The sequence below is a fragment of the Molothrus aeneus genome, chromosome 1, assembly GCF_037042795.1.
Source record: "Molothrus aeneus isolate 106 chromosome 1, BPBGC_Maene_1.0, whole genome shotgun sequence".
Lineage (NCBI taxonomy): Eukaryota > Metazoa > Chordata > Aves > Passeriformes > Icteridae > Molothrus > Molothrus aeneus.
The window spans coordinates 11,045,826-11,072,243 of record NC_089646.1 but is presented as its reverse complement, the minus strand read 5'-3'; the positions used below and the strand labels follow the sequence as shown (position 1 = coordinate 11,072,243).

The 26,418-nt window shown below is 38.3% G+C and overlaps 1 protein-coding gene across 2 annotated transcripts in view; it reads right to left on the bottom strand.

Annotated features, from left to right (window-relative positions):
- Nucleotides 1-315: 315 nt before the first annotated feature.
- The window catches only part of WDR37 (WD repeat domain 37), a 44,388-nt gene continuing 18,285 nt past the window's right edge, over nucleotides 316-26,418 (bottom strand). For both annotated transcript variants that reach the window (XM_066551315.1, XM_066551324.1), the window contains 9 exons: nucleotides 25,548-25,683; nucleotides 24,117-24,188; nucleotides 22,132-22,176; nucleotides 20,365-20,441; nucleotides 18,442-18,679; nucleotides 17,402-17,543; nucleotides 6,366-6,500; nucleotides 4,951-5,065; nucleotides 316-3,431 (listed from right to left, as the gene is read on the bottom strand). In XM_066551315.1, the coding sequence (XP_066407412.1) occupies nucleotides 3,300-3,431; nucleotides 4,951-5,065; nucleotides 6,366-6,500; nucleotides 17,402-17,543; nucleotides 18,442-18,679; nucleotides 20,365-20,441; nucleotides 22,132-22,176; nucleotides 24,117-24,188; nucleotides 25,548-25,683 (1,092 nt within the window). In that variant the 3' untranslated portion in view covers nucleotides 316-3,299. The remainder of the gene's footprint in view (nucleotides 3,432-4,950; nucleotides 5,066-6,365; nucleotides 6,501-17,401; nucleotides 17,544-18,441; nucleotides 18,680-20,364; nucleotides 20,442-22,131; nucleotides 22,177-24,116; nucleotides 24,189-25,547; nucleotides 25,684-26,418) is intronic.

The window sequence follows — 26,418 nt, the reverse complement described above, 5'->3', positions numbered from 1 at the left end:
GGTGAAAAGTCAAGGAAACTTCTGCATAACAATATGCAATTATAATTTTTTTCCATACAGAATGGGAAAAGACAGTACAAAGGCAGTCCTGAACACCCTTTACTGGCAGTGTGACCATTAGTGCTACAGAAAACCTACTGTAGTAAACAGACTTGGCCTTCTCTTCCAAACTGTGCTCATCAATGCCTCAGAAACAAACTTTTTTAGTAGAAGAGTGGAAAGTGAATAGGGAGATCCTCTGACTACAAAAAATTGAAATATTGACATCAACAGTAACCTTAATGCAACACAGAAAAACAGCAAATTGCAAAAAAAAATTGTTGAATGTTTTAATGCATTTTGAATTGTAATGAAGAAAAACATTTTACATCTAAAAACAAATTAGCAGAATAATAAAAAGTGGTTCCACATAACTTATAAATTCTTTTCCCCAAAAGGTAGTTTTCACAGATTTAGGCAACAAATAAGATGTTTCATTCCAGATCTTTCTGATTGTAAAGTATACACAAACTTTGTGAAAATTGCTGTGCATTGCTTGAGAGAAAGACACAGAAGCTTGGTTTTGCCTGGTGATGAGTTTTCTGTGAAATTCTGCACAATACTGAAACTGTAACTGCAACTCTGCTCCATTTAATGAAATGCTGGACATTGTTAGTGCTGAAAAAACACTCTTTAGAACATTTAGAGCCATGAAATGTTTTAGTCAATGTAGTATATTCACTACCCCTGCTCATATGTTTAGCTTCAAGAGGAATGGCAGTTTGGCTTACCCTTCACTACAGTACAGAAAACTAAACTAAGTGATAGTTCAGTGTTCAGCTGATTTAAGTATTAGCCTGCTCATAAGAACGTGGCTCTAGCACCTTGTTTGGTTGATTCTTTTCAAAATGAAACCATGAAATGTTTCACCCATTCTGGTGCCAGCAGATGGCCCCTCTGGTGATATAAAAGTTTGCAGCAATGATGATTAAACTGCATAGAGTCCAGTGGTTCTGTACTACATATGTATGAGAGAAGCTTAGACACTTTAGTTTAGCAGGACCAAAACCAGTGACCCTCTCCTCTGCCTCAGGTAATAAAGGAGAGCCATTGTCCAGATCCTACATGCAGGCCATGCTGGAGAAACTGTTTGTACAGGCCAGACACTTTTCTCTTATTTTAGAAAACAGCATAAACCTTTGTAAAGTTCTCTCTGTTACCAACTAAAAGAAAGTGAGTCTTGTTTTCTTAAGGAATAAAACCTGTAACCCAACATCAAATGGTTTTAACCCAGAGCAAAAAACCCAGGAGAAAAAGAAAAAAAAGTGAAAATAAACATTTTCACCATCATTTAACTCTTACCACCAGAAGACTCAAAACTCTGCAGCTGCTTTCTGCAACCTCACTAGTTTGAGTATTTAAGATTACTCCAGTGCAGTTGTCCACCTTGCACCTCAAGAAAAAAACCCAAACCCCACAACAGAAAAAAACGTGGGATCAAACCACTCTAATGACATGTGACATGACAAAGACACTACATATATTCTCCATTAAATATTTTGTGTTTCCTTAATGTTACAGTCCAAAACAATGTTTAGGACCCCCATTTCCCTTCCATTCCTCACTGATGCATTCATTATCCCATCCCATCCCACACAAATGTTAGTTAACAGGAGAACCAGCTAACACATGTCTTAATGTCATTACAAACAGTGATGCAGAGGACATGAGCACAGCTGTAGTTGCACAGAATCATGATGATGAGATAAAAACCTCTGAATACATCTGCCAAGCCACCATGAACCCCAAGATTCCCACTGTCAGAGTGCACCCTTCCTTACCTTCAGCCTTCATCTTACACTGTGATATGTCAGACAGTTGGGACAGCATCTCCCTTCAGCCAAAAGCAAGTGTCTGTCTGAAGAAGCCCCTTCCATTCCTTCCAAGACACCAGCTGCCACCTGCATTTACTGCAGCTGCAGAGTAACACCCCACTGCCAGTGCAAAACACCTAAACAGAGTGAGGAGCAAAACCAAAGATCACTTGGGAGAAAGAAGGGAGAGCTATGCTAATTGCCCCCTTTTGGAACAGGACAGAGACTGCAGTGCCCCTGTCATGGCTGGGTGACACATGATGCTGACAGTGTATTGCTCCACTAGCTTTATGTGTTAACTACCTTAAGGATCACATGTAGTATGATTGTCTTTCCTCTCCTGTCAGAGATAGTACTTCAGCCACAGACCAAAGGTGCTTTTTTCTAGGCTACAGAGAGATTTGATGCATCTTGACCAACATTCATTTTTGAGGTAGTACTCATTTACTTTGTATTGCTGGCTCAAAATAAAAATATGGGAAGTGAACACAATTAAAAGTATGCTCACTGTAGGTACATAAACAAAATCATCAACCCCCAAATAAACTATTTCCTTTCTGGGCAGATAACCAAAAGGAATTAATCCTTCTCACAAAGGTTAGCTAACATTCACTGGTAAAGTCAAACTTCCATAAATGGTTTATAACAATAGCTATAAACTAAAGTGCTTCAGAATTTGCTTGACTAGATTTCAGTGATTAGAATCATAATATCCTGGATTTTTGCTAATATGAAATGTGATGAGGTTTCAGAATCACTTTATATAAGAAGGGCAGAATGAATCTTTTTCTTTTTTCAAAATAAAAAGTACAAAAAAGATTACAAATAAACCTGGCAGTCTGTACCCACTACAAGTTTCTTGCATTTTCCTTCTCAAATCTACTATTTCTCTAGTAACTAGAGTAAAAATGGAGTTGAAGTTGCACTATATGGCAGCACTAAAAAAAGTATTTAAATCAGATGCAAACAGGAAAATGTTTACAATCATACAACTAGCGAAATTCACACTTCATTTCAAAGTTTTAGCCCTGCAGATTCCTTTTAACACAAGGCAGATATGTAGAGTCATGGAAAAACGTAACAGACTGTATACACTCTCTACAGTAATTACATAAGTTTCACATTTATCTCACAAATGTAATGCCCTACTGTGTAACTATTAAATGCTAAATAACTTATGAACATTTATGTGCTCTACGCAACAGTGAACATATTGACCAGTGGATGGCAAAATATAAAATTTCATACACAAGACAAACTAATTTTTAAAAAATCACATTTTTCTGTACAACCCATGCAAACTGTGCACAATGTGGTAACAAGAACAACACTTGCTCAAGTCTCCCCTCAGGGAAGAGCTGTTACAGCGACAGCAGACCAGTGTTCAGAAAAGTCTGCCCAGGTGTAGAAGTCCACGGCGACACAAACGCAGAAACTCCCAGCATTTCACTTCTCCTGTAGCAAAGCAGGGATGTTGATGTTCCAGCCGATGGCCTGGCGGTCAAACCCACACGTGAAGAGGTTGCAGATGGGATGGTCCTCACACCAGGCACAGCAGCAAACCATCCTCCTGTGCCCCTGCCACCGCGCGGGAGGGAGGGAGACAGCGCCGTTACTGACACGGACTGGGACTGCTGGGCAACAGCCCACTGCAACTCAACCCTGCCAACCCTCAGCCCACTCTCTGCAAACAGCCCCTGAGAATCATAAAGGTCACTGCTACCTGCATCTGTAAGCTAAAAGCCTTCAGAATGATGTGACTCCTCAGCAGTGCATCCAGCAATGCATCCATAAGGATGCAAAAGGTGCATCAAATTTTTTTCAGTTTTCCAAGGTCTGTTTGCTATCTAGTTACATTTTCTTTACAAAAGCAAATCAAATTTTGATTTTAGCATTTTTAATTATAAAAGCAGTCTTAAAATAAGGAACTACTTGCTGGCAACTACTTTGTAACAAGCCTGCAAGACTAAGTGTCCATATCATCCATAATTCAGGAGGGATAATACTGCAGCAGGAAGAATGTCACACTGATGAAAATAGTTCAATAGCAATAAAAATGTCCAAAATAGGGTTCTGACCAACATTCAGGTTAAAAAATAAATAAATAAAGTCATTATTTCAGTAGTGTCAGCTTGAATGAAACTACTAAAGAAAAAAGGAAGATGTGCACACATACACAAAAAAATCCCCTCAAGACTATAATTAATAAATTAAAAAACCTACCTAAATTAGAAAAAAAATCTGAAAGAGATTAAGTAAGTCTTAGAAGTCCTTCCTAAATTCTATCAAGAACTGCTGAATCAACCCCCAAAAAGGCCTATTTATGTGACATAATCCAATTAATTTTACTTAGTCTGATTTGCTCCATTAGTGATGCCTGCCATGCCAAATAGTGCCATGAATGCACAAAACCTGATGGCTGCAGCGAGGATGGTTTATTACACGGTAGGATGTATCTAGAATGTATGTGAACAAGCATAGAAGAAAAAAATTAAAATTTATCACCAAGTCATACAAGGTGAGCTCACAAAACTGAACCTCATGTTTTTCCTCTATGTCTCTATGTCATGGAATCACAGAATGGTTTGGGTTGGAAGGGACCTTAAAGATCATCTGGTTCCAACCTTCCTGGCATGGGCAGGGATGCTTTCCAGTACACCCGGTCACTCAGAGCCCCATCCAGCTTGGAATATATAAACCAATTAGATATTGTGTAATTTAAAAAGAAAAATCACCATGAGAAAATCACCATTAAATCTCATAGTGAGCCATTTTTCTGACATGATTCACATCAGGACATTAAAACACATCAGCAATGCTCTTACACACTTATTCCATTTCATAGAGAAGGCAGATATGTGTTGCACTTTAGCAAGGGAAAACATCACGATAAAATTCACTTGAAACACCATCTCCAACTCCAATAAAAACGTTCAAAATGTTTCACATTGGCACGTCGGTTGTTTTGAATAACTAACAGCACATTTATTCAGACCAGGCCACTCAGCATTTGTTCAGCTGTAAGGCAGACAGACCAAATGCCATTGAACCCTGCCTGAGGAAGGCCAGAGGCAGGGAGGGGCAGCCCTGCAGGTACCTGTCTGTTGCTGCGGGGCAGCCGCGCCAGCCGTACCCCGGACATGTCGAACAGCCGCACCTGCCGGTTGTCGTGGGGAAGGGCGATGATCCTCTGGCCAACACACACGTTAATCCTGCAGAGAAGGGACAAAGGAGGCTGGGGAGCAAACAACAGGCCTGGCAAGCGGAAACTGACAGCACAAATTTAACCTCACGGGAAGGGATGCAGCTGAACTTTTACTGGCTAGAATTCAGAAACGGAAAGAGAAAAAAAATATTGATCCATTGAGGTATTTTTTGTAAGAACTGAAATGAGGGATGTGGGACTCCAGGCAGCTCTCCAAAGTGCAGTTTATTCCATCCAAGATGTTACAGCAGCCCAGGGTGGTGGGTGACAGAGACTGTGCCTACAGCTGTCAGCTCCAGCTGCAGGCAGGCCTGGAGACCCCTTGGTTTTGGTTACATTGCATTTTATACTTTTCTTTGCTGAGCATCTTAGTACAGTAGAACCAATCTATACCTTAACTATTATCTATAGCCTATCATAACTACCATAATTACCACATTCATTACAGTTTAAGCTAGAAGTTGTTTTTCAGTTTTCTTGCACTGGAAAATTCTGAGACTTTTTTCCTACTTGCAACTTTGCTGACTTGTTTGCTTGTGCTATCTTTCTGCTTGGTAAAAACATCTTCTTGTTTGAGGTGGGTTTATCCTTTGCTCTAAGCCATAAAAATCCCTTTTAACTAACACACCCTTTGCCTTCTTGGTTATCCAGTAAGACTGGCTCAGCAATTATTTTCTTCTATATCAAAACTTGCTTCCATCTCTATTCCTTCATCAGACTCTACATTTAAAAATCTTTCTGCCAAGCATACATAGCTATGAGACTTTCTTGTCAAACTTTTATCTTCCCAACAATTTTCTATTGTACTAGATCCTCAAATAGCCTTAACGTCAGTATTTTCTTATAGAAAATTTCTTAAAAGCAATGTACTTACTAAAAATTAATGTTGATCACACCTGCACTTTATAGAACCATTTCAGACCTTTTTCAAATTTCTATAAATCTCAAGTTTAATTTCAGGGACAAAAAATAAATGTATATTCAGTGAATTAATAGAATAGACTATTTCAGTTGAAAGGTGCCTGCAACAATCATCCAGTCCAACTACCTGACCAGTTAATGCCTGACCAAAGCTTAAAGCAGGTTATTAAGGGTATTGTCCAAATACTTCTTAAATACTGGAAGGCTTGGTGTATCAACCACCTCTCCAGGAAACCTCTTCCAGGATTTGACCACCCTCTCAGGAAAGAAATGTCCAGTCTAAATCTCTGTGGCACAGCTTTAAACCATTCCCACATGTGAAAGTAATTAAGAATTCATTAAGAAAGCATGAATTAAGCAAAGCAGTAACCCAGAGATCTGCTCACCTGTTGACTGCAGAATCTGTGCGGATGGTTGCAATAGGACTCCTCATGTTTTTCAAATCCCAGACTTTTACTGTACGGTCATCACTACCAGAAACAACGTTGTCTCCCACAGTGAAAACTGCAGATGTCACAGTGCTAAACAACCAGGAGTAAAGACAAAGATATCAAACTCTAAACTTCTTTATTAAGCTAGCATCTGAGTAAAAGTTTTATTTTCTGCTCCCGTGCTTCCTTTAGCACATGTAGCTTGCCTTTTTTTTTAAGCAGAGTAATCTGAAATTTTAAAATTCCAAGTAGTTAGGTTTGAATTAAAAAATATTCTTACAAGAAGCTATGACACTCAAGGTGAACAGGGCTTGAGTGGCCCAAGTGCTAAGAGAAGCAGCCCAACAGTAGAGACTCACTCTGGAGGCATCTTTCATATTCCACTCATTCTGACACGAGCTAAAGAGGCCCAGTCTTGGGTCTGAATTCACTTTTGAAGTTCTGCAGGTTTATCACACAACCCCAACAGAATTAGTAGCATAGAGTACAAATCTTCTTAAGTTATTTGAGATCAGTAACCAAGCTTTTCTTTCCACCCAAAGATTTCTGTAGAACTATCCCAGACATTTTCATTCACTGCACAGATACTGAGGAGATCCCAAACACCTGAGATGCAGCTAAAGCTGTTCTGTACCCACACAGGAACATGCTGTAATCCACACACAGAGTCTCCAATGTAGTTCCACTACCAATAGCTACGGCAATTAACAATCTCCAATGGTGATTTCTAGTCCTGTTTTACAAGCAGCTGAAGTCTGAGAATCAGATAAAAAATGGCAAGTAGCAGTCAGAAGGACAAGCATACAGTTCTTCAAATTTTACCTAGCATGCCTAGAAGTGCACAAGGGCAGTCAGAGAAAGACTCATGAGAATATTTCTAGCAATTGAAAGTCCAACATATTACTTCCAGTAGCTATTTTATAAAGAATTGTTTTTTAGAATTTTATTATCTTTGTATTTTACAGCCTCAGATAACAGTATGTCATCAATATATTGGGCTCAAACAAACAATTTTCAGGATGATTCTATGACTATTTTTAAGTACTTTACCTTTATTTCATATTAACCAATTAAAAGCTTTTATACTACAATTTTCATTGTAATTGTGTGAATTCCCAACTCACAGCCAGTTATTTTCTGCCCATATAATGTACTAACAAAGCATTTTTAGGGAAGGCTTCTCAATTTTGTTTCTACAGATTTGATTTAATGACCTATCTTGTAACTTGGGTCATGCACATCAATTTCTTAGAACTTAGTAATTTTAATTTAAGTTGTCAGTTGTTACTGTCACTTCAGTTGTTCTGCAGAAATTTGAATTCATGTCCTATCCAAGCTGCTGATTAAGATTAGCACAAGCCAGGTCACAATGGACCAGTTTATGCAAGCCTCTTAATTTAAATTGACACCAAATTAAGTTTTAATTAGGATGAAGGCCCACTTTTTTCATGATACCAAGTTTCCTAACACATTATTAGAGTGCAGCTAAGCCACCAGGGAGATAATTACAGAAAGAACCAAGAGGTCTTCGAAGAATCTTCTGGACTTTGTGAACAAAAAGTCAAAAAGTTAAAACATACATGAAGGCCACAACTGCTGAGTCTCTTTCATCAGGCACCATCTCATTTGGGAAGAAAACTCACTCATGCAGTCAAGCTGCTGCACAATACAGCTGGCATCTTCTCACCACCAAACTTGATCCTACCAGCCCAAACTCCTTTAAATTAGCCAACACCTGCACTTCTCACTAGTTCTCTACACAAAGAAGCTCAGAAAAAAAAAATCAGGTTTTTACTAATCTCTGTACTGCTGCAATACATTTGAAGCAAAGTGTAGAAGTTTAAAGTTTTCTATTCAATCTCCATAATTTCCACACACATTGGGAGACTTCCTAGCACACAACAGCATAAAGAATTCAAGTCATAGAAAATCTCCAGGTGAATGAATATACTGTGCTTTAGTATTCTGCTGCCAACAAACAAATCTGATCTCTTTCTCCATCATACATTTTATTCCAATTACAGCTGGAATACATTGGGAAACTGTCTTAAAATAACCTTCCACTTTTGGGTGCTTTTTTCAAAACTTTAAAGAGCTTTCCAGCTTCTTTGATCTCATATTGGTTTTGCTTTATCATTTTTCACTTTCAAAAATGGTTAAGTTTCTTTGACCACATAAGGTTCTCTAATCCCTAGATTTATCATTTTTAAATGAAAACATTCAAAACTATTGCCAGGAAAACAGAATGCCAACCCCAGGTTAGATCAATCCTTCCTGCTCCTCCAAAGACTCTCAAAAGATAACAAAATCCTTTCCAGCTTAACTTCCTCTTTCAGCTTAACTGTTCAGATATTACTGGGTACACCAAGCAAAAGTTTGTAAAATAAAAATGCACTTAAATTCTTCTGTAGCTCTCTTGAAATAGGGCAAGAGATAGAAAGGCAAAGGGAAAGCTGCTGGTCTCTTTTTAGTGTCAACTTTAAAGGTGCTTAGTGGTCTGAGCCCTCCATTCACCCTCAGCTCAGCCCTGCAAGGCCCTGCAGGTTGGGATGTGCACTATCTGCAAGCACATGGGACTATGAAAACAATCTTTTACATAAGGAGCTTTGAATTTAATGGCTAAATATAAAAATACTTCTCACTGGACCCAGTGTTTATGACCAAAAATTTTGGTCCCAGTTCCAAAGCAGACAGTATATGGATGTCTGCATAACATTCCCTGTGCTTTTACAAAAATGAAGCATGACTCTTCTAAGGGAAACACTCAATTCAATTGTCAAAGACATCTCCTTTTCAAAATAGGATTGCAGGGCTTGAAGTTTTAAGTCTAGAAAGACCAAAACAGTATCATCATTCCCACAAACCTGACAATTCTGGGGAGGGTTATCAGCACTTCATTCATCAGAGTAAAGACAAAGTGTTTTTTTTGGGGTTTTTTTTTTCTTTTTTACTTTAAAGTAGTACATAATGAATTAATATTTTAAAAAAATCACAGGCATTAAAATTCAAAAGTACGCTCAACACTACAGATCTAAAACATGAGCAAGTGCTACACTCACAGATCTTATGCAGTACAAATTACATTCTGTCTCCTCTGGTACTCCAACTGAGGCATCTCTTAATATGACAGATGCATCTCAGCTTTTTTTTTGTTTTGTGTTTATTTCGTTTTTTTTAATTAAAACAAAATAGAAGAAGAAAAGCCACTTCCTACATATAAACTAAACCAGGATTTCAGCCCAACTAAAGGGGAATGGTGAGAAGGAAGAAAGGGACACAAAATCTGTTGGAAGAAAGAAGTTAACAGAATCAGCCAATAAACTAATAACCTTTCAAAAGTATTGCTTCCATAACCCCATCCATATCACAAAAATTAAAAGCCTTTCCCCTCTATTTTCATGTGGCTAGATTTAATTTTCGTTTATATTAGTCTTCAGTTTGTTCTCACTCAGATAAAACTCTGGTTAACATCCCCTTGGCTAAATTAATAAAAAGTGTCAACAAAAGATCATCAGCCCCCATGTTAATTGAACGCTAGAAGACATTAGATTTTTAATAACTCAAAAAGATGACAGGTATTGTAGGACATTAAAGAAAGAAAAGAAAGAAACAAGCAAAGAGGAAGCAGTCTTATGACACTTCAAACTGTGGGTCCCACAGGGAGTTTGGTGTGCTACAACTATTCTCCAAAAAAGCTTCAGCCTCCGCCAAACCCCAGCAAAACTCATTTATCTTGTCACAGGGAGCAGCCGAGCGTGTACTTCCAGCTGACAGCGTGGCACTTCCTCAGCACACACCAGTGCCTGGCCTCCACCATCCTGCTCCCTGCGTGGGTCTCAATCACCAGAAATGCTGCGCTGCTCGCACTCCTCATTAGGCCCAACAGCTGTCTCCCAGTCACACTGAGACACAAAACTGCTTTGCATAACAATCTGCTGAAATTTCACACATAGGGGAAGGGGGGGAAGAAAAAACGTGGAAAATGTTGGACCATGAAATGCTGATGCAGAACTCTCGCTGGCAATGCACCAAAAAAGAAGTTAACACTGCTCTTTCCATTTTGATTTGCAACCTAAGCTGGGATTTACCATCAAACTGGGAGACAGCACAACTTCATGAACAGGCATCTACATGCATAAATCTGTGTGTGGGATGAAAATGGACTAAACCAGAGCTTTCAGATGAATTTATTCAAGGTGGCTTGAATACATACAATTACCTACAGTTGTATGCAACCAGCACAATTTGAGGGCTCAAATATGCCTCTCATTTTTAGTAATAAAACTGAGAAACAAAACCTAAAGGAAGCTCAATTTGGCAATACATTTGCTGCACAAGTTTCCTTTGTTTTAGGGGAACAAAGCATATCCCCACACTAAGCAGTCTGCAGCCTGAGGGGAAGCCAGGAACTGTGTTTAAAACCTCCAGATGTGGACAACCCCATCTCAACAGGAGATGGCATTGGCCACAGGAGGCCCAGGTAAGGAGCCCTCCCACATTTGAGTGCATCCAGGTTTCAGAAATGCTAAAAGCACTCAACTCCAGCAAGAGCTACACATATCATTCCAATAATTCCCAAAGTCTGTCTGTGGATTTATCTCCAAATATCAGCAGAGCTTTTTTTCTGCAACTTAAGAAATGGTAAGAGCAAACCATGAAGGAATTACAGAAGCACAGAATCATTTAGGTGGGAAAAGACCTCAGAGATCATTGAGTCCACCCTGTGATCGAACACCACCGTGCCAACCAGACCATGGCACTGAGTGCCACATCCAGTCTTTCCTTAAACACCTCCAGGGACCATGACTCCACCACCTCCCTGGGCAGCCCATTCCAATGTCTAATCACCCTTTCTGTCAAGAAATTCCTCCTAATGTCCAACCTAAGCCTCCCCTAGCAGCTTGAGACCATTTCCTCTTGTCCTGTCACTGGGTGCCTGGGAGAAGAGACTGACCTGGCTACAACCTCCTTTCAGGGAGCTGTAGAGAGTAGCACTTTGATAACTCTATGCCAGTATCAGGCTGGCAGAATGTCAGAAGAGAAAACTGGGAATTCAAGCTGTGCAAGGGAGCAAAAAGTGGTGGCTTGGATGGGCTGAAGGCATGTAAAACATGCTGGCCCTAGTCTGTCCTGAAATAGATCTATGGAGAAGCACTCAGCAAGGGAAGGGAGGCACATTCAAAGCTGGATCCCTGAGCTATCAGTTATTAAGGCTGCTAACAAGTCTCAGGAAACCACTGAGTTCTTATCATGCTCTGTTACATCTGTGTAGTAAATGTAAACCAAAAGGTTTTGTAAAAATGTCCAGAAGCACTAGAAGCATTTCAAAAAAGCTAACCCTAGAGCTTTGAGCCCAGGCCATAATCTTCATTTAAAGAATATTCAACATGCAAATGTAGGATCAGAACAGTGTGTGAAATGCAAGTTTGGAGCCTTTTTGCAATGAAATGCAAGAGGAAAATGTCCTTCAGCAGACAAAACAAGGTAGGAATATTAATAGCAATATCAGAACCATCTAGTTAATCGGTGAGGCTTGGGAAGAAAACTGAATGTTTCATCACAAAAATTTTGCATTTCTTACAGAAGCTAGATTGAGATATCCACACATGGGGAATGCCTAAGGCATTCTTTGATGAGAAACAACAGAAAAATAGTAGACAAAGCATCACTAAAGTCATTAATAACTGAAGCAAGAACAGGACTATCTTGAAAAGAACAGATGTGTTAGACTGATCAAACACCACTGATAGCATCCAACTGGTTACACTTTGTTTGGCACAAAAGGTTTTAACTAAAAGCCCAATTTAGTCAAAGGTGCAAAGCCTGCATTTTTAGGACTGCACATGCTTTAACTTCACCAAGAAAGTGTGGTTGAATAAGAATACCTAGCAGTGACCTTGTAATATTGGGCATATCTAGAATAAGACTGCTTCCAACAGGGATGTCTAATGGCATTGCTGCCTGGAGAAGAGGCACTTCTACCCCTACCATGACTTGCTCTTTCAAGAACAATATATTCAAAACAGACACAAATAAGATATGAGAATTAAATCTTGCAGACCCAAGAATCTGAGAAAGCCAAATGACCTTGGCAAACCCAAGTGCCCACAAAAACTAAAGCAATTACTGTTCTCCTGAAACAGAATGCCATTTTGACATTAACTCTCAATTCACTAAATGTCAGAATTCAGCCCAGCATCCTAATCAGCAGCTGCTTAGTAATTTTTGTATTTTTAATGTAGATTCTTCAGGAAGCATAGGAGTTGGAAAACAAAGCTGAAACAAGACATATTTGCAATTCTCTAATTTCAAAGTTCTCAGGATGAAGCACAACTCACCATTCAGCTGGCACATTCAGAGACATACAGGCAGCAAATGAACAGGAACTTTCCCTTCTGGTCTCTTAGAGCCACACAAGCAGAGTGAAAGGAGATGGAATATGCTGCAGTCCAAAAGAGCTATAAGCTCTTTGTAAGAAATAACATAAGATCCACGATCAGCAATTTTTTCCTGAGTTTGCCCAGAAAGTAACACACATACAGATTCCACAGCTAACACACATTCATGCTTGATGCACTGGCCCAATTTAGCCACAAGGATCAGTAAGTTTGAAAAGTAGTAAACAAACTTTTTCATTTTTTTGGGCTAGGACAAAAATACCCACTCCAATTTATGGGGGTTTTTAAAGCAGAAAATGCATTCAATTGCCATGGCAAAGTGGTGCATAACTATATACAGAACAACCAAAAAGCATTAACAAAGGATATTCACTTAAGGGTAGCAACACAAAGCTGCTTCTGAAGATATCACTTTATTCTTTGAAGGATGGTATTTGCAAATACAGATTTGGAAGCCCTGCATATTTTTTTTAAAGCATTTCAAGAGCAATGTCCCCAGCCACTGTGTACCTCTGACAGTCATTAAAGAAAACAAAATCTTATATTATTTACCAAGTAATTTTTCAGCTGCATATAAGCATCAATATACTTCAAATGTATAGCAAAAGCTGTAGTTTAAACACTGTGTGTGAATCCATTAGCTAATAAACATTCTGTTGCCCATAGGGGATTAATTTATTTCCTGTGTTACTAAACTGTCAGAACAAATGTATAAAATCTGTAAAGCACTGGCTAGACCTGTATAGATTAAGATTTTTTTTAAGCTGCAAATGGTAAACATTTCCAGCATTAACATTTTAGAAGGCTCCACACATCGAGACGCACCCCAGCAGATGCAGAGTGCTAAAAGGGACAGAAAAACTCATCAAGCAGATATTCAAGAGCATGTCAACACCAGAGTTACTCAACCAGGCCACTGTATTGGGAAAAGCAAGGCCTTCACGGCTGGGACAAGATAGGCTGTGCAGGTGTCAGCAAAGGAAAGCACAAGTGAAGTGGAATGAAAACTGCCATGTAGACGGCAGAACCATTTTGCTCCACGGAACAAAACCTTAGTTCAGTTTGAAGAGCTCTAATCAGTAACCTCTAAATTGAATAATTTCTCAATAGGAGAACAGATGTTATTAGCAATCATGTATTTCAAAGCAGTTTCTGCTGGAAAAAAGATATTGGAATATGAGTCACCAGTATGATTTTTGGAGCCTTTAACTCAGGAGATCAATTAAGTTAAAAGCCACAAGTTAGTGCCTGGATTATAACATAAATGTAAGCTTTTCCCAGGGCTCTGTTAAACTCCTCATATGGGGATGTGACTGGGGATTCACAACACTACCAAGACAAATTCCTTATGGTGCACATACAGAACCAGACAATAAAATATATTTATATTTAAGCAAACATCAGTCTTATTTCCACACCATTTCATATTTTTTCCTCAGTAAAGAATAAGTAAGTGAGATGAGCTGGGGGCATGGCAGATCTAAACCAGTAAGTGACAAGATATTTTTACTGCTATGTGAGTAGGGCACAGGCAAATAAGTCATTTATTGAACTGAAACAGTCATATTCATACACATACACACATATATATGAAAAATGTAAACAATTAATGTTTACAGAACTGGAAACTTCCATGGTAAGATACAACTTTGAAAAAGACCCCAGTTGAATGCAGACTCAAAGGGAAAAAGTACTATCAATGCACTATACTTAGTCTATAAATGTCAAAATATACTTGGAAACACACTTTGAGGCAAATTAGATGACTTGTAAATAAGAACAGAAAATACAAGAAGAAAATACAGGAAATTTCCATAACTAACACAAGAAACAAAGATCTTGAAGCTAAAAAAAACATAAGATGAATCTCAAGCTAGGGTGACTAGGGAAGCACAAATTCTATAAGTTGCTTGTTTAACTTCTCTTGTTTAACGGGGAAGTTAAACAAGCAACTTATAGAATTTGCCAAGAGGTAAGTTGAAATCTTTACCATTGGAACAACCTAACACACAGTTGGCAATTCTAAAACTACCTCTTAATTCAAAACAGTTATCAATGCAAGCAGCTCAAGACAGACAGGTTGATCACAATGATTCCTTCTGGCCTTACTGAAGAGAATTTATTTTCTTAAACTGTCTTAGTAGTAGATGATAAGAAACATTCTGCTTTTAATAAAGCTATGTTCAGGACACTAAAATGAAAGGTGATTTCTCAGTCCACTTAAAATACAAATAATCTCTCCCAGATGATGACATACCATCACTTTTACATACAGGACAACGCACTGCAACTCTTCATTTTTTGACATCAATTAACTCTATAAAAGCTTTCTCTACTCTGTCTGTAACAGGATTCTTTGTTCTCTCAGCACATCAGCATCAGTTTTAGTTTTTACACGATAACGAGCCGCAGCCCCAGCGTCGCTCATTAGGGCCAATTAAAGGCGCCGGCTGGGATCGCCCCGCTGCCTCGGGCCGGTGCTGCCACCTGCTGGTGAGCGGCGGCAGCGCGGATGCCGCGTCGGGAGGAAGGGAGGGCTGGGATGAGATTTTGGGTGTACGACACAATAAACACGGAATGCTGGCCTCGGGATTGAGATGTTTTGCATCTAATTATGTTGGCATAGCGCATTAGGAGTTGATCTGGTGAAAAAATAGCTGCTCTGTGAGCGCCAGATTCATCAGGTGCTATTCATCCAGAGGGTGTTAAAACTTATGGTTGAGGACTTTAAATCATCAGTGTTAACAACTGTAACATCCAATTTATAGAAGTGATGCCAAGGGCCTATCAAAATATTAAACACTTAGCAAATTATTCAAACAGACATTCAGAAAAGCCAAAAAAAAAAAGTTTCTCCTATGCTGCTTACTGTGAAGAGATTGTTGCTGTGTTGATTAGAGGGTAATTTAAAAATATTTTGCTGGTAGGCGGTACAATAAAAGAACAAAAATAAAATTCCCCCAAGTATGTCTCAATTGCAAAAATATCAAACCCCCCCATCTTTGCTCTGTCTGCATTCACCAGTGAAACACCTTCTGTAACAGAATTACCCCTTCCACAAATGAGAGACCTAGGCAGCCCAGACCACTGAAAAGTAAAATCAGTTTTGAGACCGTCAAATTTAGGCTCTTTCACCAAATGCACTGTATGTCAATACTAAAAACTCATACATTCAAAGTACAAAACAGAGACAGCTGATACAGCAGAAAAACACAAATATAAAGATGATTAAAAGCTAGAGTAAGAGTGACTGAAGAGGTTGCACAAGGTCTATTCCATTCCTAGACAATAAACTCTGCTAGTTTATAGATCTCAGCAATAGAAGCCAAAACACCAGCTAATAGTTTTTACAGTATGTACCATCAGCCAAGGTCAACGTCATTTGGTCTCAGCAAATATATGGGAAAACACAAGTGTCAGTCTTGGTCATTTCTCTAAAAAAACATCCTGAGACAAAGCAGTTAATCAGCTTGGGGGAAAATGCAAGCACCAATGGATACAAAACCTTACAACTTTATACAACATTCTAGGAGAAGTGATAGAAGAATACAAAAGTGATGAGATGAAACAATTCTAGGATGTAGGCCACAAAATCAAGCTTACTGCTTGATCAGAAGAAAATGGCCACTTATACAGGATGATTGTGAAGCACCAAGTAATTTATCAAGCTCAGGAGTCCAGAGCAGGTGGGGTTAAAGAGGTTTCTGGTTATATGTAGGCTATGAGAAAATGAAAAAGAGGTACTGAAACTCAGTCATAATGTAAATTACACAATTAACAAAAACCAAAAGTGTGAGTAAATACTTGGGGTTTATATTTTGAGCTAGGATTAACAATCATCTTTTATTCTGAAGGAGGGAGGTGAATTTTATTCTGAAACAGTCAAGCTCACACACTCACAAGTCAAGAAAAGATTTGCTTCCTTGGGTAAAGTATTTCCAAGTTACACCTGCATTTTCCATGTATCAGAGCTCCAAAACCAGCAAGTTAAGTGAACACCAGAACACAGATTCTCAGGACTACATTTATCCACGTTCAATAGTAGTCAGTATAAAAACACGAAGCCTAAATTGGTAACTAAAAAAGTTACATCAGAATCACTGTTTTGACAGAACATGACAATCAGTGCCTGTGCTTTTATTTCTTATTTTATGTAAAAATTAGAGGCTTTTAAGAGTAAAAATTAATCCTTTTGTATGCACTGGTTTCAAAGGAGTAACCTTTACTTCACAGTCAGTGAAGCATCGAGACAAGCAGAGGCAATCTACCAGATCCACTGCATTACAGCAATAACCCCAAACTGCAAGCATAACCAATGCCAAAAAGAACCTCATACCCTAAATCACCTTTAATTGTAACAATTTTTATCAAGACTTACCATATGAGCAATAGCACACCAAGAGCCCTGGCTGCTGTTTTGGAAATTATGTACTGCTGTGCTACATTTGAAGGAGTACAACTGGGGGTTTCTGTGAAAATCAGTCTCACAAAACAGGAATGAACTCAGCACCTCAAAAAGTACACAGGAACAGTTCTGGGCAGATTTGCGACTTTTCAAACTTGAAGAAAACCTGTGAAGGAGCTGTCACTTACTCAGTGTGGCCCTGAAAGACATTCACAGAATGGATAGAAGGATCTCTGAAATCCCACAGGCGGAAGGTGGTGTCGCGGGACGATGTCACCACGAGGCGCTGCGTGGGATGCGTACAGCAATGCGTGAGCTCCTGGTCGTGCCCTACAGCCACACATCACAACGTGTCAGGGCATGAAAATAACAGCTTTCATTTCCACATACACTTGGAATGACATGCTGATGATTTTTTCTCTTTTTCCCAAACAGAAAGGAGTAATGGTCATTCTGAACTTTAATCCTGTTATGTAGGGGGATATAATGTAAGTAAATAAGGGTTGTATAGAAAGTAATCTTAACCCCTAAAGAGTTGCAGCTGGGTTAATGATTAAGGATTAGGAGCAGGCCTGATGTGAACAGGCCACAGCTGTAGCCAATAAGAAGAGTGTTATAAAAGAGTGGATTGGTTGGTTGAGGGGACCTGGAGTCAGTTGGCTCTGCAAGGACAAGGATGAGTCAGTGCCTGGAGGAGCTGCCTACAAGAAACATCAAGGAGGTACGAAACTCCAGCAATATGGAACCCTTGCAATGAAATGACAATAGAATCATTGTAATGAATGACAACAATGGTGACCCCCGATGTGATTTGGGAGAAAAAGGACTTAAATACTAAACTATAATGACAAACACTGTTACTGCTGTAAAAGTTTGGGAATTTTGAAGGCAAAAACCACACTACTTATTTCCCATTCAGTAGTGTAGGTTATTGCTGCTTAACACACTATCAACACAGCAGAAGCCTTTTGCAAGACCTAAAATTTGGGTATATTCAAATTAAACAACTATTTTTTTCACAGGTTAAATCATAAGCTTAAAAGAAGACAAATTCACGCTCAGAGGATTTGCAATTTCAAAAACTACTATAAACAACACTGAGCAGCAGATTGTACACACATCCTGCTCCAGAGAAACAACTTTCTTTTCTCAATGTTTTAGTATCTACAAATAATCCCTCATACAAAAACAAAGCACCAATTTAACCTTTTTGCAAGTGAACATGTACCTGTAAGAGAATGGACAAGTTCAGAAGTCTCTACATCATACAGGTTTGCTGTCCTGTCCCACGATGCTGTCACAGCTTGCTTCCCCCCAACAAGCCAGTCAGCTGCTATGACCACTCCTTGGTGGCTTTTCAGTGAGGTTAATGGGGCTCTGACAGTGGGGCAATCACTGGAACCATCTCCATCTCCATCAGGTTCATCTTTATCTGAGATTTCAACTTCATCTTCTCCAGAGACTTGCTGTAAAATGCAAGGGAAAAAAAGATATAGAATAAAAGGGAAGGAATGTCTCTAAGTTACATTTTGCAGTGTAAATGCTTCCCAGTCCCCTAAATGTGAATGTGGGTAAATTAATTCTGCTGCACCCAGCCTATTCCAGTACTCACTATCACAAACTTAGTTGAAGGAATATAACCAGTAAGTTAAATGCAGTTTTAATAGCTCCTTTTAACAACTTGCTGATGTGCAGCTGAGGGAACTGGACTTGTTCAGCCTGGAGAAAAGGAGGCTCAGGGGAGACCTCATTGCCCTCTACAACTCCCTGAAAGGACAGTGCAGCCAGGGAGTGTCAGTCTCTTCTCCCAAGGAACAAGAGATAGGACAAGAGGAAGTGTCCTCAAGTTACACCAGGGCATGTTTAGACTGGATATTAGGAAAAATTTCTTTACCAAAAAGGTTATCAAGCCAGGGAAGTGGTGAAATCAACATCCCTGGAGGTATTTAAAAGATGTGTAGATGTCATCCTTAAGCACATGGTGTAGTGGAGGGTTGTGACAGTGCTGGATTAACAGCTGGACTTGATGATCTTAAGAGATTTTTTCCAATCTAAATAATTCTATGTTTCTACTTTATTTTAAAATCTCCACCAAACTCTTTAGCTCTGAGTATCAGTCCCCTTTACTATCTGGTAAGTGTATTATCCTAGAATTTCATTGCATCACAATATCAAGGGACTTTTCTCCTTTCCATTTTTAGAGCTAGGAAGCATCTAACAAGACACTGACTATGTTAATCTTTGGGAAGACAATAATTTACAGACATGTTTTTATCCATTAAAAATCAAATCATTACAGTAATATTTGTCTGTTGGTCAATACACAGTCATCATGCAGTGCTGATGTAAAAACAAATTCTTTTGCTCATCACTAAACATCAAGACAGAAACATCTTTCTTTTATGTTACTTGGTGGTGGAAAAGATAACATTTGTATTTTCTTTGAAAATGGAAATGCCAAATCAAATAAACTGAATCAAATATTTTCCATTCAGATATCTGTCTCCTTTTACACAGTCAATTCTTGCTCCTACTTAGCCTACTGAGAAGCTCATGCTATAAACTATGTTTTCTTCACAATTTAGTAAGGGTGCTTTTAAGTAAAATTAGCATTTAACAGGTTTATACTTTAAATTAAATACTGACTAAAGAAAGGCCTAGGGACAACAAAATCAGACAGTGTGATATGTGCTGGCAAGGACTGATTAGAAATCAATGAAGACTCAAATAAATGCCAAAATTACAAGTCTTTACCATCAGTTTTCAATCCACAGCAACTATAGCTAATATAGGTTTCTCAGTAAGTTATGCTACAAAAATTTACCCAGTTTAAAAAGAACATCATTACAAAAAAGAAGATGTTTGACTGTTCATTCACACATTTACTACCTTGAACAAAAAGTCAATTCGTCTACTTGAAGCTGTAAATTCTATTCTGCACCAAATGCTTTTGAAATCATGAGGGAGTCTATTTTCAAAGAAAAGCTGAAATGCAGCTGATAAACTAAAACCTTAAAATCCCACCTTTGGCAGTCCTGAAATCATGTAATATTTAATTATGTGTAAATTTAACATTCAGTCTTATCATAAAACCTGTATCTGATGAAATTGCTGTGCAATTAGTGCAGTTTGCAGCAAGCTGATTGCTTACATTGGAGTCTGCAGTTGGCTGAGGTGTAGGCAACTGTATTATGTATCTCCAGATGTGAGCTGTCTGGTCTCCAGATGCTGCACAGAGGAAGAGAAGCAAAAAAAAAAAAAAAGAGAGAGAGAGAATAAGTAAGAATATTTCCATGGGCAATAAAAATAGGCTTTAATATTACATTTAGCAATACTCTCTAAGTTGCATCTTTTCGTAACAGAAACCAGTATGAACTTTATGGTAAACAAGTCTCAACATCTCAAACATAAGTCATTATGCAAGATATAAGCAGCTCCCAAATTAATCACTCCTACAGTGAAACATGCACTTGAATACTGCACATCAGAACATGAGTCTCACCCCTGCTCAGTATGTAGCATTTGAAGAAGGCATTTAATACATCACCAGATATTCATTTACTATTGCTCAAAATCCTGGGGTTCTTTATTCAATGATTTCTGCCATTAAATGTTTTTTCATCATGGTTTTAACAAGAAATCCAAAATAGCAAGTGTGAAGCTATTCCTCTTCTGCCTTAAACAACTCAGCTTAACTAGTGGCAGTTTACAGCTCAGAAGGCACCATGTGATTTTAACTCCATCTGTTTTAAAATAGACTTATTCATTATTAACTAAGGACAAACTCAAGATTGTCCTTGCTGTGGTCAGAACAAACATGTTCTAATCCTGCAGGATTAGAACTGCTCTCCAGCCACTCCTCTCCCAACTTATACTTGTGCTCAGCATTACTCTATTTTAGCTGCAGCATCTGGCATTGGAACTTGTTAAATTTCATCCCATTAGTGGGATAGCACCCAGTGCTCTCATTTATTTGGATCCCTCTGAAAGGCCTCCTGTCCCTCACAAGAATCAGCAGCACCTCCCAGTTTGGTATCACCAGCAAACTTGCTAATGATGCATTCAACTCCTGCATCGAGGTCATAAATCTATTGATCAATCTATAGAACAGGACTGGCCCTAGAATTGATTCCTGAGGAACACCACTGGTGATCCTTTGCCAGGCAGACAGCCCCTTTTACTGCAACCCTTTGAGCTCTGCCCTTCAGCCAGCTGCCCACACAGCACACCATGAACCAGCTCATCCCACAGCTGGACAACTTGTCCAGAACAAGACTGAAGGACAGCACCAAAACCCTTACTAAAAACCAGAAAAACTTAATCCACCACATCTTCATCCACTGGGCAGGTGACCTTATCGTAGAAGGATGTCAAATTAATTAAACAGCACCTTCCCTTTGTGAACCCATGTTGACAGTGCCTGATGACTGCATTATTCTTTAAATGCCTCTCAGCAGTACCCAGTATAATCTCCATAATTTGTTCAGGAACTGAGATTGGATTAACAGCTCTGTAGTTCCACTGGTCTTTCCTCATACCCTTTTTGCAATATTGGAATAACACTAGTCAGAAGAGACCTCTCCAGACTCCCAAGAACTTTGGTAGGTAATCAGGAGGTATCCTGCCATAACACCCACTAGTTCTTTGAGTACTCTGGGATGAATTCCAGAACATTCACCTGATGTATGATTCTAAGTGTCTGGTTTGGAGCAGACAAGCACAAATGACAACACGACATGAAAAACACAGATGGCAAGATCTAGCTCTGATTTGTTATGCCTTCAAATGTAAAAATAATTCAATCAACAAAGATGCTGACAAGCAATAGGGAGAGAGGCTACAACCAGAACAAACTAGCAAATTACACTTATTTTCCATCAAGATTAACATACTTAACATATGAAAAAGCTTTACATACCTGTAAGAGCCACTTGCTCAGTGGGATGAAACTTTATGGAGTTTACTGTATGAAACAAAATAAAAGTTTTAAGTTAGTATATTAAAAGAATTGTTTCATGATATTTTATCATTAAAAGCATTGAAAAATCAAGTAGTCTTAAGTTTTCAGCAATTTTTGGTAGTCATCTTTAAGGTGATATGGAAGTGTAGTATCAAGGAAAACAGCTACAATTGAAACAATTGAAAGCAGCTACATACAACACATTTTGTAGCAAGTTATTTCCTGAATCTAGTACAAGTGGTTCATGTTAGAGAGGATAGACAAACCACATTCAAATCATATGTAAGCTGACAGGGGATAATGCTCTGGAATTCCATACAGAGAATTTAAGCATTCATAATTACTTCTAACTCAATGAAAACTTACTGTATGTTACCATTAACATCCTGCTTATTACTCAGCATTGCAAGAACAAATGCCTGAAAACCTGTTGCAAGTAACACAAATCAGATTTCAGTCCTGCAATCAAATGTAATGAAAACAGGATGTCCTGCAAGAATGCCATCAACTAACAAAGCTCTTCATTTCATTTCATACGATTCATTCAAGACAAAACTTAGAACTCATTTCCATCCATTATACAAGTAAAATAGATGCATATGTTGTTGGGAGAACATGGTGTAATGAGTCTAAAAAAATACTCCTTAAACTGAACTAACTTTATGGTGCACTAGCTGCTGGCACCCAACACCTTTGCACCACTTCAAATCAACTGTCAAACAAAAGAAGTTTTATTACATAAAAATACATTATTTCTATTAAAATTTATAGATGTATATAGTTATATAAAATGTATATACAATACAATTTATCTTTCATTGTTGTTCAAACGCAGTTGTTTAAACACAATTGTTTAAATACAGGTTAGAACTTGTTATTTTCATAGTTATCCAAATACCAATTTTAAAAGAAAACTACCAGCATGAAAGTTCAAGTGAGTGAAGTTTTCAAACATGACTTTATAGAACTTGGAGGTCCATGCAGCAAACAACCTGAGATATCTGAAAGCATTAACATGTTACCAGTTGTTTCTATGCATTTATCTTTGTGCTGTAGGAGCTAGAAGGAATGTAGCAGGAAAAAAAAGTACAACTCACAGCTGAAGCAGTTCTAAAGAATTTAATATTATTTGCACCCTTGCCACAAAGTTCATGTGATGTGCTGAGTTACCTAACCAAACAATCCTGGTCAATAACTGGGTTCCTCACTTTCCCAGGGTATGATCACTCAAAGCACACAGGTAACAACAGCAAGTTAAAGCTATGGAAAACCTCTCCAGTTTTGGTCTATAAAATCCTGTATTCTAACTCACTAAGAGGCAGAAGGGTGTTAATCAAGTTCCTGTCAAATTGGACACCAAAAATTAACATCAAAGACACTCACTGCACTGCACCTCTCCACCCAAAGAGGGGTTTAAAAAACAGTTTCCACAATATTCATACTGGTAAAAAGAAAGAAAAATACCTATATTTAATTAACTGTCTTAAATACAAGATCTTTGCATTATGCAGCAGATTATATGAGATCTTAAACAAAGAAGTGCAAAAAGATATTCACCTAGCATCTGTAGTTCTAACTCAAACAGAGATCCTGCAAGACAGCTAATTTCTGATTATATAAGCTTCTTTTGTTCTCCACATGCACAAGACCACAATGAGTTATGACATTTCACTTCTGAGTGTCGTAACTGCGCCTGTAAATTTCTTTATATGGACTTGTTTATTCATTTAGCATTTGCAGAGCTGTCTTAATGTGCCTCTCCAATAAAGAATCATATTAGAAAACATTCTCTGTATGAAAATTAGAGGAACTTCGCAATTGACTTGTTAATGATGTTGGCAACCCTGCAAGTGAAACCACAATAAACATTTCTGTAGCTGCCCAAAACACATTTCCCCCTCCCATGCTCTGTTCCCAGTTTTCACAACATGCCCTTATCTTACCTGAGCCAACATGCCCTACATACTTGACAAGGCACTTCCCTGTTTCTATGCTCCACAGCAAAGCAGTGTGATCTGCAAAGATTAAAAAGCAGCTGTAAATAGTTAAAAACATATGTTTTTCATTTTTACCCTTTCAACAAACAAGTTATCTTCCACTGTAGTGCATACCATATGAAATAGATTTTAAATGTAGAACTCTTGACTACCACCTTATATACAAAACATTTTCTTATCATTGTACACAACTCCCCCAAAAAAGTAAAGGTGCTGTCCTAACCAGATTAATTTGCAGCAAGGCAAATTGAAAGGCAAATTCTGTATAATGCTCCAGCTGTGTATCATGAGACTCAGGGAAAAAAAAGAGGAAGCACTCCATGGTGAAAAAGGCAGCCACTACAAACAGGAATTCTATGCACAATCTATTTACTTCCTGTATGGAAATCCCAAATGCACACAGGTCACTGCAGAGCCCTAAAAAAATTAATTTAAAAAGGAAATCACTCCAAATGCCACTCCTTTATCCTGCCACACCCAAAAATAAATAATTAATTTCAGTATTTAAGTGGGTAGTACCTTAAAGCTGAATTGGAGAATTTCCAGGAGGTTTCCAGGTTAAATCAGGACAAAGACAAGATGTCCCACACAAAGACAAAATGTGCCCCCTCAGCAGGCACATAAAAACTGTAACAGTTCAGTTCAAGAAGCAGAGATTTCTGGTCCATAAATATTAGTCTAGTAAGTACCTTCAGATTCTGTTCCAGCTTCAAAAGAATGTCACTTCAAATTGACTGATTCTATCTGCTTATGATTTATTTTCCTAATAATTTTCCAAAACTACACAAGTCTCTACGTTGATTTTTAGACTATAATAGATTTAGTGACTTGTTCATTAGTACTTGTACCCCTTCAAGTGGAAGGAATAAATCTAATAAAGTAAATAGGACTGAAAATTAAGATTTTTAGCTGCCCCAGTGTCCTGAGGCAAAAGACAGAATGCAAGAATACAAGAATATGCAAACTATGACCACATGTACAGCTCCTATAAAACAAAGACTAAACAATGCTAGGAGAGAAAGCCTGCAGGGGTCTCTGTATCCAGCCATATGGAATTCTGGGCCAGAGGCCTCCCCAAGCAAACAGCTCTCCATCCCACCCACCCACCCAGCCCACCCAACATGCCAGAGCTGACTAAGGAGAGTGTGACCAGCATGGAAGGGAACTGGCACACACTCTAGGAAGACCAACAAGCATGCTTGAACCTTCTCAGGGAAAGGAAATTCCAATTTTAAGAATTTTTCAGCTACAGAACTTCTTTAAAAGGACTCTTTCAAGTGTGAAGCTCAATTTTTGAGTATGCTTTGGATCTGTATTTGCTATAGCTTAGGGACTTAACCAGAATTTTCTAAATATTCAAGCAACACAAAACTTTACCAGCAGATGCAGTTCCCAACACCACTGGCTGAGTTTTCGCGACACTGACATCCCAAATACCATCCCTGTGGCCAACATATTCCTTTACCAGCTGACAGATTGCCCTTGATGTTGTAGTTTTAAAACTGGATACAATCTGAAATAGCAGAGACACCAACAATTTTTTTCCACATCGATCCAAGATTAGGTAATTATCTCACAAATAAAAATAAATATTAACTTTTCCATCATCCTTTAATATTCTGACAAATCACTACTGTCAAAAATTTGACATTTGATGGTAGGAAAGTGAGTTTGGATGCAAACATATCTCTCTTTTTTTTTCCTTTTTAATAGCAGCCATTTTACAGAATGCAAGGCAAACTATTCTGTACTACAATAATGCAATCTTATTGGAATAATGAGTTGTACAATTACAGAGGGCATGTCTCATTCAGCCTGGGTAAGGATTTTAAAGGGAAAAAAAAAAAAGAAGAGCAAACCCAGCAAAAGACTGTAAACTTTCCTTGCCTATTCCCAAACAAGTACATCTGGTAACTCAGATAGTCACTGTTACCCAGTGTAATGTCTTTGAAAAAAAAATGTACTTATTATATAACTCTAGTAAAACCCAGAAACATTCCAATTTAAAACACTCATGGCTGCTTTGCTTTAAAAATGCATGAAGCTAATCAAATCAAACATTAACCTGAGAGCATATGCCTGTTTATTTGTGTAATGAAGCTTTTAAAAATATATGTCAAACTCATCTAAACATTTGATAAGCACGCTCCCTCCAAGTTAAGCTATTAGGGGAAAAACAGAGAGGGCTCATTAAATCCAAATTACTATGTGCATAAGTAATATCAAACAAAAGGAAGAAAAGTGTAGT